The sequence below is a fragment of the Polypterus senegalus genome, chromosome 16, assembly GCF_016835505.1.
Source record: "Polypterus senegalus isolate Bchr_013 chromosome 16, ASM1683550v1, whole genome shotgun sequence".
Lineage (NCBI taxonomy): Eukaryota > Metazoa > Chordata > Cladistia > Polypteriformes > Polypteridae > Polypterus > Polypterus senegalus.
This window is the reverse complement of record NC_053169.1, coordinates 30400562-30415839: the sequence shown is the minus strand read 5'-3', so window position 1 is coordinate 30415839 and position 15278 is coordinate 30400562. Positions and strand designations below refer to the sequence as shown.

At 38.7% G+C, this 15278-nt stretch overlaps 1 protein-coding gene across 1 annotated transcript in view; it reads left to right on the top strand.

The window, feature by feature from the left end:
* The first annotated feature begins 6377 nt into the window (after positions 1 to 6377).
* Positions 6378 to 15278, top strand: part of fh (fumarate hydratase) — a 60609-nt gene continuing 51708 nt past the window's right edge. The window contains exon 1 of the mRNA XM_039738025.1: positions 6378 to 6552. Within this exon, the coding sequence (XP_039593959.1) occupies positions 6448 to 6552 (105 nt within the window). The 5' untranslated portion in view covers positions 6378 to 6447. The remainder of the gene's footprint in view (positions 6553 to 15278) is intronic.

Here is a 15278-nt window from a genome sequence, read left to right as displayed (position 1 = left end):
GCACTACATAACCAAAACATTTTATGATGCATATCCCATAGCATTGAAGCTTTGAAATATGGTGGTGTCCTGTTGGCAAGACAATATATAAAGGTTATCAAGGTTTCTGCTTCAACGAAAATGTCTTGCGGGTCTGCTCCAGATTCACACAACTGTTTGCTCAGAGCAGTGCTTCCTGGCTTAAGTCCTAAATGCACTTCCCATTAACTTCTAGTGGTGTCCCCCAGTATGCAATTTGAAAGAATTCTGCTGAATTCTCTTTATCAATGCTTTTGAGAATTCTGAAGACCTGGATTAGGTCCACATGCAGTTCCCTGTGCTCAAGACTAAACAGGTTTAATTCTCTTAGTCTGTTGGAGTATGACAGGTCCTTAGATCCATGGATGCACCTGGTTGTTCATCTCTGCACACTGTTAACTGCACACAATAATACAATACCAGTCTTTAATTTTTAGGGCCAAAAACTACCAATGACACCATTAGTCACCTGGGGTTTAGGGTAACAGGGATGTCTCCTGTAATTCAAAACTGTTTAAAGTTTATTCAAAGTGTACTGTAAGTACTGTTTAAGGCATACCAAATGGCCATCCAATGCCACATCTTTTCCCTGTCTGAGATCAGGCCATTCCAAGCCACTAGAAAACCTCAGTGGTTTTACAGATAAATAACTGGAGGTATAGTTGTTGGTGCAGAAATATGAGAGAAGGTGGAAATAAGGGACTCAGCTTCATACTCTGATATCCACAGACAGTCAAATATTAAAAGACATGCAGCGCAGGTGAAGATCAAGTATTAAGATTTCACCAAGAAGCAGTTGTGGTATAATTCAAACTAAATCCACAAACAAGATCCTAGTGTAAATAATATGGGAATATTGGGCAAGATGTAGTGGAAAGAGCTATATCTATTGAATCTTCTGCCAACCGACTGGCACAGCAAACAAGGTAAAAGAGCTCAGAAAGAAAGAAAGGAGGTCAAGAAGAAAATCTGTGACGGACTCCGAGGGTGGGCTGGAACTAGCTGTTCAAATGACTTCTTACAAACCTACTGTGCTTCATCCAATTCAAATATAAAAATGTGATGAGCAATGCTCACTTCTAAATGTGTTTTGTCAACATGTGCTGAACCCCATCATGAGCCCTTATTTGTGAAAGAGGTACAAATGACTCCTCATGATACGCTAGTCAAACAGACCTTTTCATGCAGAGACAGAAGCCTATCCTGGCAGCATTATAAGCAAAGCTGAAAAAGACAAAAGAAAGTTATTGAAAACAAAACGTAAAGTGGGAAACTGAATCCTGCCTTTCAGAATGAGAGGTTATTACAGTTACATAAATTTATTTATCAATAAGATAAACAAATTTAAAGTGCAGGTGTTTTTATAATTCTAAATTGGAACACTGCCAGGATAAACGTCTTGCTCATAATCACTCAGTAGGTAAAGTGGCTAAACCTGAACCAGCAACTTTACTCTTTACTATCAAACACATCACCTCCTTATGTTCAGACTATTTACTGCATTACTAGTAAACTGTCCCATATAAGAAAATGCAATCTATAAATAACACTGTCCTGTGTATGTGTACACTGTAAAAACTGCTATAAAGACTTTTTGAGAGCATATTGACAGAACATATTTGAGAAATGCATGAAAGGAAATGAATAATTATGTTAGCCCAACCATATCATCATTTGACTAGACTATTGTGGAAGAAATACACTTATGTTAACAATAGCCAAATCTATATATATATATATATATATATATATAGATATAATCCTAAGTGTAAAAGTGCAATGATTTTATGTGACTTGTTTTTCCCCGCGAGACGAGACTTTGTACCAAGAGACTTAACCACGCCCAGGGCCGGAAATAAAAGACAAAGAGTAGGGCAGCTGCTGTAGAGGCTTTTTAATATTTGAAGTGCCGCACGAGATGCAGACCATGCGGCACAGCAGCAGCAAACCAGCAGCTGATTGAGCAAAGAGGAGGTAAAAAAAAAATTTTGTTTCCCATTGTATCACAATTTAAGAGGGGGTTTCGGAGGAGCGACCACATCTCCTTGGGATGCGTTCAGCCCTCCTCTTCACAATGCGAGCGACAGAGTCAGTGAAATAAAAAAAGAAAAAAATAAACAACAAAAATATATTTTGTGTCATATTTAATTTTTCGTACTCATATTTCATGTTATTACTAATAGTTACATTCCACAGTACTGTTACTAGGATATTTACTTATTTATTTTTGTATGAAACATTCATCCATATCTGGCAGGCCACATTCTGCATTCTTTGTGACATAATGCAATGCATCTGAGTTATGGTAAGGAACTCTGTGTGCCAACTCAGGTATAAATTGGAAAAAATTGTTTTGATTACGTCATGTGACCCAGAATCAGACTGAGTGGATTTAAGAATGTAATGTCATTGTTAATGTTATTGTAGAGATCATATTTATTTGCAATGGAATGGCACTTTGCATGTTTTTGCTGTGCTTTGTAGTACGTTTTGTCTGATACTCCATACACATCCTACACATCTGCAGTTTAATTGCCAAGTCCAAATTGGCCCAATGTGAATCTACTCTGTGACAGACTGACACCATGTCCAGGATTGTCCAGTGTTAATGAACTAGACCACAGCTTCCTGTGACCCTAAACTGAATTAAGAGGGTTTGAGAATGTTAGAGTAATATGGTTGGCACTGTAGTGTAGTGATTAGATTAATGAGCACCAATAGGCTGTAGGTAGCCAGTAATGTATATAGCCTCTGACACTTTAATGACAGTCCAGACCCTGCATTACCAAGCAAATGAAAATGAAAAATCCTATATAAAATGAAAATACAGTATCTACTTTGTCTGGTTTGAAACTGAGGCATCTAAAAGTTCTAGTTAGCTATCAAAAATTGTGTTTCTTCTTAAATCATCAGTCACCCAAGACAAACTCCATGTGTATTCATCTTTCTTTTACACTCACTAAACTATTACACATGTATGCATTGCAAAAAAGTTTCAATTATTTCATGTGATTTTTATATATTTATGGGCACTGAATCAAAAAAATAATAACATTTTCTCCATCACGCAACATTTCTTTCAAAAAAATTTTTTTTGCCCATCAACTATAGTTTTTTTGCAACATAATTAAGTAATATCAATACCAGTGACAAAAATAATTTTCCCCACATGTTCAAGCAATGAGTCATAGTCATTCACTCAGCATGTACTTAATGATTTAGCAAGATCTCTCGGCCTTCCCAAAGATGCTGCAGAGCTCTTGGGGACCCAATTAAAAGATAACTTATTACATCCAGACATAATTTTCACTTGCTACAGAAATAGAGGTGAGTTTTCAGCATTTTTTAAGAAAACTGGATGCACGGTTTACTTCATTGATGCAAGTGGCTTAGTGCTGAAGACATTTATAGACATTTAAAAGAAGCCTTAAGAGAGTACTTTTTCATAATGTTAACAAATACACATTAATACCTGTTGCTCGTTCTGTGCATTTGAAAATGTCATGATTTTGGCTGAATGTCGATGTTTTGTTGAATTTTCCTTTAAGAGAAGCCATTTTGTGTACCAATGTCAGAGTTACATCCCGCACGTCTAGGTGTGTGGTCTCCAGGTTTGTGAAATTGACTTAAACAGCAAACAACATAAAGGTCAGTCTCATCTGATCTGTGGATAAAGTCCTTATTTTCAATTTGACTCTTATGTGTTTACATTTTATAGTCCTGCCTGTTTTTTGACTTATCGTGTGTTATTTGACCTTGAGTTCTGATTCCTATCTGGGTTTCGTCACTTCAGTTTATTCTTATTTTCTTTTGATTGCCACTTGCTTGCATCTCCTGGTTTTCTCAAGAAATTGGTTTCTTTTTGTCCTGACTGGGCAGAAAAAAAGATAACTAATGAGTACTTGGAAAATATTCTCAAGAATGTTAGCTATTATGGCCAGCTAGAAAAAAAAAGATATAGCTTGGTGCCAAAAATATTATCAGACCTACCTTGGTGGATCTGCATAAAGTGCTGCTGCCAACCCTTCACTTTGCTTGGCATAATGAAACAGTCTGTCAGGACCTATCACAAGATTGAGCTTGTTTTATGCATTTCTGATAAATGTTTTGAGGTTTTTTTGAAGCTAAACTAACAGAGGGCATTTTTGCGAGAACTGGTATTAGAAAACTGATTTCTGATTCAGAATTTCATGGTTCTATGGACAACCTGGAACAAGAGGCTTGGGTATCACTCAAAGAAGTAATTTCTAAATTTTTAGGTAAGAATAAAGATTCAAACTATAAAGAAATTTTGAAAAATGCAAAAAGTTAATTTTAAAGAGTTGGGTTCCAAGTTCACTTTTTGGATTCACATTTAGAAATTTTCCCTGAAGATTTTGGAGTGGTGAGTGAAAGGAAGTTGAAAGATTCCATCAGGATATCAAGGATATGGAAAGAAGGCGCCAGGGACATTGAGAAGTCAGTCTAATGGCAGACTACTGCTGGATGATTCATAGGGACACACCAAAAACAGTGTACACGACAGGCCACTAAGTTCTAAAAAAAAAAAAAAAAAAAAGTGACAAAATCTAGAGAAGTTATACGAGAGTCAATGAATATGTGTTGTTTTCTATAAATATACATTAAACACAATTGACTAAATATAAAAGTTAACAAAAGGACAAGTGCATGTGTGTGTTGCTGTGTATTTGTATATCCATCCGGTAATATGACATTCGGTACGGGAGTCAAAAAAACAATGCTGATGTTTGTGGTGCACCATCTGTTGGAATGAAAAAAGCAATACATTTTATTACTACAAGCAGTACAAAACACATTCCAATAGATTGCACACTGAAAACATTAATGATGAATACACCCAACACAGAATTACTGTTGGACAGACTGAAATAAACTTATCCATTTTAATAAAAGCACAAGTATCTTTGCGTGTGTGTGTCTGTCCATTTGCTAGGGTTAGGAGCAAAATTTTAAATACTGGCAAAACTTGTGGAAGGGTCAAAAAATCAAAAATGATAATAAAAGTAGTAAATATGGGTTTAAAAATAAGAAAACTGCTCTTATGAGCCTATTCTGTTCTTCAATGTTATAACCTGACAAAAGCAGTGTGGTAGCAACTTTCTTGCACCTGCTCAGGCCACATGAACACGGCTGATAGCTCTAATACTAATGACTGATACCTAAGCATGCTGGGCAGTGGACGAGTAAAAATTATGAGAAATCAATGCACATATCAAGAAACCAAACCCCTGACATGCCAGGACAATGCTGTACTGACCACTGCCACATTTTGCCAGCAAAAGATTGACAAAGACAATTTGACAAGAAATGCTAAAAGGAAGCAGCAAAGACGGACGGCTCTATCCAAAGACCAGCAAGCACAATCAGGGTGGTCTTCCTGGTGCCCATGATGGCAAGAACCATTAACCACTCCGACCACAATCCCTCCCCCCGCCTGGTAGTTGAAACAATCGAGTATCCACACACCAAAATGAAGAAGGGACGCCCCCTACCTCAGTGAAACGGTTAAGTATTCACAGCCGATTAAGTCTTGTGCCGAAATCAAAACCGAGAAATACTGAGCTGCATTAAATGGCCCAATGCCCACACACTACATTGTTAAGTATGATCAACTCTCTCTAAAAGAGTCACCAAGGGGCCTAGAGGGGTCTTATTACGGCCGTGAAAATGCGTACTATAATATATATAACTAGACAACCCATGTACTAAAAAACACGAGTTCCACGTTCACAACATTTTAGTCAGGCAACACGGCTGGATTTCATGTTAGGATTGATTACAAAAATAAACTGTGCAATTTTAGTAAATCTTTTAAAGTTTGTACTTAAACGCGACGTAATCAAACATTCTAATTACATGTTGTGTTCACGAAGACAAGTAAAAGTAGACGTACAAAACGTAAACAATTTTTGTACATTAACACTTTTATTTCCTTCCATTTGCACCTCTAAACTGTCAGGTGTATTACCGTCACCCCTACTTCTCTCGTTTCAGTGAGACCACAATTACCTAACAGTAATGACCCTACGATTTACTCATATCCGAAATCCTAAATTCTACCGCTTTTCTTTGACACTGTCTTTCCCTTCCTATTTCTTTCTTGACTCTAACTATATCTTCTACTATATTCCAATTTCAAAGACGATACAACAATCTCCGCGCCGTTAACACAGCCGTATCACAACAATCCCAACACCGCATGCACACGCCAACTCCCAGAACTTCCTGGTGCAGCCCACATATCATCCTCTTCTTCCTTTTCTCGTCCGCTGTGTGCACCCTCTCAAATGTTCCCTCCTCTTCAGCGGCTCCTTTAGCTTTGGTGTCGTAAGGTTCCTCCTCCTTCAGTTGTGGGCGTGCGCTTTGCAGCCTGTCCGCTTCGGCCTGAACAGAATTAAACACAGCGCCATGCACCGTTGTCTCAGAAGCCTGTTACGGGCTAGCAGGAACCTCGTAACAGTACAGAACAGTGCGATCAGTAAACGACCGTGCCCGTTGGCCTGGTACAGAATGGTGAGTGGGACTTGATAAAGCTCGTCTGTGGTGCGAGCAATAGCGCTTGTCGCCGAGCGGCCTCAAAATGACCTTTAATTCGTTATTAAGGTGTTTGAAGTTCGTCTCGGACTCATGGTGAACGTGCAAGCAGGGCGATCTAAGCACAACTAAGGTGGCACGCCCATGCGTTTGCAAAAGTAGCAATATTCAAGGTTACATAAATTACTGTAATTAAAATTAATACATGCAGAGCGACTCAAATCTCCTTGTTATGAAATGGCATTCGGTCATGATGTTGGCATTAGTACATTTACCATAGGCATGCATCGTGGGGTTTAAAAAGTGATTTTATTTTGTATTAGTAAATGTTTAAATATGTTTCAAAAATGTTTTAACTGTGATCGGCACGGTGGCGCAGTGATTGCCATTAGTACCTCATGCCTGATCAGTAGTCGTGTGGAATTTGAATGTTCTCCCCATATTGACCCGTCTCATTACCACATTCCAAAGTCCTATGTAATGGTTAACTGGTGTTTGTAAGGTGGCTTTGTGTGTGTGTGAAGTGGCCATGCAATGGACTGCTGCCCAATCAAGTCAAATAGCTTTATTGTCATATAATCCATACACATTATTGAAGCATATAATGTGACAAAATAACATTCCCCACGACCATGATGCAACACATACATAAATACAGGACAAGTGCAAGGGAAGTGAAGAACTATACTGTGCTATAAATAGGTAAATAATAGGTAATTGTATAGATATTAATAATTTGAAATAGACAGTAACAAATAATAACAGTAATAATAAAAACAGCAATATTACAAACCTACTAGGAGCAGATCTGAGGTGAGGGTTAAAAGTTGTTGCAGGACATGGCAGAACTGGTTGTAATGCTACAGAACCCTCTGCCAGATGGAAGTAGGACAAAGAAACTGTAGGAATGGACCTCCACAGTTCTGTAGGCTTTGCAGATGCAATACATAATAAAGATAATATGTTTAAAGGATGGCAGAGAGGCTTCAGTGATCTGTACTATCCATTGCAGGACCTTGTGGTCAAAGACATTGCAGTTCCTAAACCATTTGGTGATGCAACTGGTCAGAACTCTCTCGATGGTGCCCCTGTAGAATGTGGTAGGAAGTTGAGATGATGTTGTGCGTTCTTGGCTATGGAGGTGGTGTTAACTAACAAGTAAGGTTAGCTACTAGGTGCACAAACCTAATGATGGTGGTAGAGATGTATGTCAGCAGAGCAGACAGAAGAAGTACAGTACACTGAGTATTCAGTTCTGGGGGGAACCAGTGGTCAGTTCGATCATGCTGGAGATGTGGGGTGCTTGGAGTCTCGCTGTCAGGAAGTCCAGGATTCAGTTGCATAGGGAAGAGTTGCAGCCTAGCAGACTTCACTTCTTTATGAGCTTCTGTGGGATAATGGTGCTGAATGCTGAACTGAAGTCTATGACCAGCATTCTAGCATACGTGTCTCTTAAAGTCAGATGAAGAGTAGATTATATAATATCCTCAGTTGAACAGTTTAATTGATAGGTAAACCTGAGAGGGTCATGTAATATGGAAAGTCAGGCTTTCAGGTGACGCAAGATTAGGCTCTCGAAGCACTTTATGATAAACGGTGTGTGTGCTATAGTGCAATAGGCATTGAGGCAAGAGACAGTGGACTTCTTCAGTATGGGTGTGATGGTGGTCGTTGGTTCCTGTCATGTGTGGGATGATCCTGAGAAAAGTTCACAGAATACTGAATAGTTGGGTCAATTTAAAAATGATTTTATTTCAAGTCTTATAGTTAGGCGGAAAACACCTGTTTGATATAAATACATAGATTTGTTATCTAAACTAGAGCTCTGCACTAAAAAAAATATTTAGGAGAGAAAAAAAAAAATCAGCTATTAGTAATCTGATTCAATCAGTTACTAATCATTAGTCATTTGCTCATTTTATCTCCTAAGGTGAAGTTACAGGCCCAGCACACCATAGAATAGAAAATCACACTGGCCATCACAGAGCTGTAAAACATGTAAAGGATGTCACAAGCCACATTAAATAAATGCAGTCTCTTAGAGAAAAAAAGAGTCTGCTTTTCCCTTACTTTTGTAGTCTGTGTTACAAGGTTAACCCAGCCTGTCATTGATGTGGACCCCTAAGTACCTGTAGCAGTGCACCACCTCCACATCCACTACCTGAATACCACTCCAAATCAAATCAATTTTATTTGTCACATACAAATGATACAAACTGTACAGTATGGAATGGACTGATTAGTTGCTCAACTCCAATGACTGTTTCTTTAAAAAGAATATAAAAGGACAATTACAATATTATGTGATTTTTCTATTAATAATTTAGATATTTAGAATTTTAAATATGTAATAAGTAAGGTCAGGTCAGGTTGGGGAGCATGCACTGATACAGTGCGTTGCCACACCCACAACACGACAAAACAGCTCGGAATCCTGGTTGGCAGCCCCCCAGGCAGACACATGACCCACTAACACCATCCAGAAATTACTATCTATCTGCCACGGCCAGGTGTTACGTGGGTAACGTGGGGGTGCGGTAAGTTTCAGCCTATGAATGATACTTTCACAGTCTTTGATGATGCATCGCAGATAGATTGGCATTAGCCTGAACAGAGGCAGCGCCAAAATCCAAGCAGTTATAGACGAGGTCAGAGTGGCTGTGTAGAATTGGACCGATATTGCTTGAGGGAGATTGAATTTCCTCAGGTAATGCAAAAAGGAGATTCTCTGATGAGCTTCCTTAATAATGCATGTGATGTTATTGTTCCACTTCAGGTTTTGTGACACCACAGATCCCAGAAACTTGAATGATTCAGTCATTCCAATGGCTGAGCCATTTATAGCAAGTGATAGGTGAGCAGGCGACTGAGTGATTGTTTTGAGTATTAAGGTCCAAATTGTTATGGCAGCACAATATCAGATTTTCCACCTCTTGTCTGCATATGGAATCATCATTTGTTGAAATGAACCCTATTAGTGTTATGTCATATGCACATTTATGAAGTTTAACAGAGAGGAACAGTCAGAGTAATTTGGGTTAGTAAGCGAAAAATTTCGAATTCATAATAGACAAAATTGTATATGGCAAATAAAGGATTAAAACATATTGTATGTAGCAAGGAAAGGACACATCCCTGCGTTGCACAGGTACTAAGGGTTAGTGGGTCAGACATGTTTATGCCCAACCGCACGTACAATTTCCTATCTGCAAAAAAATCTTTGATCAATAGTCAGGTCAGACTGGGTGTCTTTCTTATCTAGGACATCTAGAATGATTGTATTGAAAGCAGAGCTAAAGTCCACAAACACGATCCTCACATATGTCCCTGGCTTATCAAGGTGCTGGAAAATAAAGCTCAGACCTAAATTAATTTCATGGTTCACAGACCGGTTAGCTCGGTATGCAAACTGAAATGGATCCAGGAAGTCTTTTGTAATATTCTTGAGGTAATTCAGAATAAGATGTTATAAGGTTTTTATTACCACAGATGTTAAAGCTACTGGTCTGTAGCCATCTAGGCTTGAGAACTTTGATTTTTTTTTTTTTGCAACTGGAATGATGGTGGAGGTCTTAATGCAGGCAGGAACAGTGCATAGATCCAGAGATTGGTTGAAAATGTCTGCAAATACTGTAGACAGGTGGTTTACACAGTTGCTGAGTGAGGAAGGGGAAATAAGGTCTGGACCTGCAGCTTTTTTAATATCTTACTTTTTGAATAAGCTACAGATTTCTTTTGTGGTGTTGTCAGGAGGGGGACACTGAAAAGAAGAGGAGTGTACAGTAGTAACAGTGAGACCGTCAGGTAGATTTTTGTCCCAGTGTCTTTCAGAGACACTGTAAGACTGATTAGCCAGACTGGGATCAACAGAACTGTTTAATGTTTATTTCTTGTAATTTGTGAAATGTTTAAGGCCTCTCCAGACTGATGCGCTGTCATTTGCAGACAGTTGTTCCTGCAGCTTATCCGAGTACTTTCTTTTCACACCTTTGAGCATTTCTTCAAGATATACTTGGCTTTCCTGTATTTTTAACTACTGATTACTCGTTTCGATTCAAAAGAATAATACACTTTCCTGTAAAGTTGCATTTTGCAATGACCATCAACAAATGCAAAGTCACTAGGAAAAGCAGAAGTTCATCTAATGCTGGAAAGTTTTACTCATGTGCAATTACACATATCACCTTCAAGAGTAAGCAACTCCAGTGACCAAATAATTTTATTATTGATTGAGTGACACCTTTATCCAAGGTGACTTGCATCATTTGCGATACAATTGGTTTCATTTCATTTGTTTTATCAACTGGAGTACAGGCAGGTGAAGTGATGTGATTATGGTCACGCAATGTCAGTAGCAGAATTTGAATCCACAGCGTTAGGGTTTAAAGTCCATAACCTTAACCTCTACACCACACCGCCTGCCAATAATATTAAACTTTGGTAAAAACCTAACAAATATTTTATACAGAAAAGTACTTAGTTACGTAGTATGTCTAATATATCCAACTAAGTGATGACACAATGACTGAGGCCCACTGTCCTATGAAATTTCTTAGGCAAAGTTGGGTGACACATCTTATGTCAGGTAAGGTGGTGAGGTAACTAACAAAAGTGTTTCAACTCTTACATGACTCCTTTTTAAAAACTGACTTGTAGGCAGACACAAAAGAGTGCAATTTGTAGGAAGCAATGCATATTTAAGAAAATATGGAATGGGTCAGTTTATTTTTATATTTTTTTCTTTGTGGTAGGTGAACTGCATAGATTTTTAAAATGCAAATTTCCATAGAAGTAATCAGTTAACAAATAAATATTCAAGTGTAATATGGTTTATTTCAGTAAATGCATAGGAATATATTATTATAATCCTAAGGTGTGTCCATCTGTCACTGCTACTGGGGTTAGAACCTTGATGTTGGTCAACCTTGAAAGCTTCTGATGTGATATGTTCTAAAAACAAAATGGAAGTAGCGGCATCCTCTGCAATGTGACCTGCCATTGTGGGTTTATTATTTTTTCTAATAAGATGTCATTTCCTAATCTCTTTTTGTCAGAATATGAAATGTTTTCTTTGCCATTTTGTTTTTAATTCACCCTTTCCTATAGAGTTTTCTCCTTTAATTGTATTCAGGTACTGAAGGCTTAAGGAGAGCAATTAATTCGGTGCCATATTTATTTGCAACAAAAGCTTTTTTTAATGAGCAAACAAGTAAGGTGATCGGGCGCCATTAGCTTCCTATGTTGTTTGCACATCTGTCTGCACTGATCATTGCTGATCATCAGCTGTTGGCTACCATTACAGCAACAACAACAATTTATTTTTGTATAGCCCAAAATGACATAAGGAATGCCTCAATGGGCTTTATCTGGGCCCATTTTTCAACAGCACCCCCAGCCTTAAGGGAGCAAACTCTACCTAAAATGATAAAGGAAAAGAAATAAAACAGAAGAAGTTAGGATTCAGAGCCATGGCATATTAATGAATTTCTGAGAAATATCTGTAGGCCAAATAACTAAAAGTAGGATTAATTTAAGGGTAAGAATGATGCATTGATTGTAAAATTGATTGAAATAAAAACCTGTAGCATATCTGATGTGATATGTTAAAAAAAAAAAAAAAAAAACAATAAACAAAAATTGAAGTAGCAGCATCCTCGGCAATGTGACCTGCCATTGTGGGTTTATTATGACAAAGTGATCTCAAAAACAAATGGCATGGTTAACAGAAAAAGAACACCAGCACCATCTGCTGAGCTCCAAGCAAATCGAAGAGACCAATTACTTTATGAAGAATGAAAACGAATAAGAAGATAAGACAGTGAAGTATATAGACAAGCTGAAAGTAATCCTGAATATGAACCATTTGACCAGCAGGCAAACACGATGGATCATACATGTCTAGGTAAAGCACGGTCCTCACAAGCCCACCTATTGATAATCCTCTAGAACATACATCTGTTGATAATCCTTCAGGACACCACACATACATGTTCAGAATTCATAATCAAGCGTAAGTGTTGTGTTTATTGCTCACTAGCAAAATACCCACGCTTCGCAGCGGCGAAGTACTGCCTTAATATTTTTATTAAGAAGAAAATTAAACCTTTTTAAACTGAGGGAAAATATACCAATAATTATTTGTTAAGGATCTCTTTGTGTACCACATTGTGAGTTCGGCCCTCCGGTTGTAATATGACCAAGCTGTGCGCTGAGCTTACTCTTGAGCATGCAACGTACAGTTGGCCATGTGAACAGTAATCTTGTTTCAAATCTCACAGCTTGGATTGCTGCTGTCATAATCGGTTTGAGTTTCATGATTTGTTTCAATTACGACAGTATTTGCAGGACTTGTTATGTTGAAGTGACATTCGGCATCTGTCAAGCGTTGTAAGTATACAAACAGTTTCATCGATAACTTCACATCCAGCTTTTGAGAGTTTAAACATTCATAAACATCAAAGTGTCCACTACTGAAATCGTCACCTGTGAGTCTAAGATGTTTAAGAGGCATTGGCGGTTGTCGAAAAGGTGTAAAATATTTGGCCATTTCGGTACACTTGAAAGCGACAACCGAACAATTCACTGGCAGCCATCAACTCACATGTAGAACCATAGGTGAAGGGCTTAAGCATTTCAATCTTCTAGTGCTCCTGTGTAGTATAATTATCTCCTGTACCGTCATCAGTCCACACCTTGAACCTGTCCCAGTCATTCAATACATAAGACACAATGTTCCTCCGGATATCAAGAGTGAGCCTGATATGGCCGTGCAATATGTAAGAAAGAGAATGGAAAAGGCAGGTGCCATCTCTGGGCATGGAAACCACTCGGTAAGTGACAGTTCTTTGATCGATGGTGATCACCTCGATAGACATGTTAATGGGGATACAGTTGGAATGATAAAAGAAATGGGTACCTGAACAATGTAAAGTAAGTCTAAAATACCTAAAAAATAACTATAATCGTAATAAATGAACAATAAAACAGCGGAGAAGCCGTGGATTAAATAAAAAAGCTGTAGTTATCAGCAGGGAGACGTGAATCCCGTGGCGAAGCAAGGAAGGGAATGTAGAGACTGGAGTGACGGACGGCCTTATATAGGCAGGCAGCCAACAACGTGGGAGGCGTTGGGATGGGGGACCCAACACCGCCTCACACGGTGACCGAGCTGCAGGCTATGGACGCATATATGTACGTAAGTAGGATTCAGTTAGAGTTGGGAACCCGCGTACCAAATTTCTTGAAGATGGGCCCATAAGTAACAAAGACCGTTGAAAAGTTCAATATGGCGGCCCACAGTGGCATCATACCACCGAAATAAGTACCAAATTTCAGCCTTCTACCTACACGTGAAGTTGAAGAATTAGTGACGTTGGAAAGTTCAATATGGTGGCTGACATACCACCGAAATAAGTACGTACATTGGTTTTGGTTAGCGCAGGGAAGCTGCGTACCAAATTTCGTGAAGATGGGGCCATGAATAAGAAAGTTCAACATGGTAGACGTTGTTGACCGTTATGACCGTTACGCTTAGAATTTCGAAATGAAACCTGCTTAACTTTTGTAAGTAAGCTGTAAGGAATGAGCCTGCCAAATTTCAGCCTTCTACCTACACGGGAAGTTGGAAAATTAGTGACGTTGGAAAGTTCAATATGCCGGTCGACAGTGGCGTCATACCATCAAAATAAGTACGTACATTGGTTTCGGTTAGCACAGGGAAGCCGCCTACCAAATTTCGTGAAGATGGAGCCATAAATAAGAAAGTTCAACATGGCGGACGTTGTCGACCGTTATCGACCGTTATGTGTAGAATTTCGAAATGAAACCTGCTTAACTTTTGTAAGTAAGCTGTAAGGAATACGCCTGCCAAATTTCAGCCTTCTACCTACATGGGAAGTTGGAGAATTAGTGATGAGTGAGTGAGTGAGTGAGTGAGCCAGCCAGTGAGGGCTTTGCCTTTTATTAGTGTAGATCAAACATCAACTTCATTCAACATAAACAAAGGACAACAAAATGACCTGTGCTTTTCTGTTTATGGCAAAGTAATTGCAAAACTAAGTAATTATCACCATAGTAGCAGAAGGAAAAAGAAGAGCAACAGCATAGTGAAACTGAGCAGCAGACAGACATGATAGCTCATAGGCATGCAAGAAAAAGTAAGAATCAGTCCACTATGATAGAGCAGTCCATCTTAAAGCAAACGCACATGTAAGCCCAAACAAGGCAAGTTTAGGGTCACCACATAAAATAATATATACATCTTTTGAGTAGGAAGAAACTGGAGTACCAGCCAAAGCAGTGCACAGTCACGTACATACACTCGCACATGTCCAATCAATCTTACCTGCCCGTATTTGGACTGTGGAAGGGACCACATAAATGTGGAGGGCACATGCAGACCCTCACAGAATGACCAGGTCAGGATTCGATCACAGCACCTTTGAACTGCGAGTCAGCCATTCTACCTCCTGCACCTCCATTCATAAGTAGTGTTGGAAAGATAGACCGATTTAATGCATTTCTGTTTTTAATAATTTGCATTGTTGTTGCATGAATCATTAGTTATGCTTTCAAAATATGGCTGTTAGGCTTTGTAGCTAAAGTTGCAGTACTGGAAAACATCCCTGTAACTCTTCCTAGCCTCCTTCAAGCCTATCTCAACCAGTTAAATAACTGATTTCTGTAGTCAGCATGTCCTCTTCTGG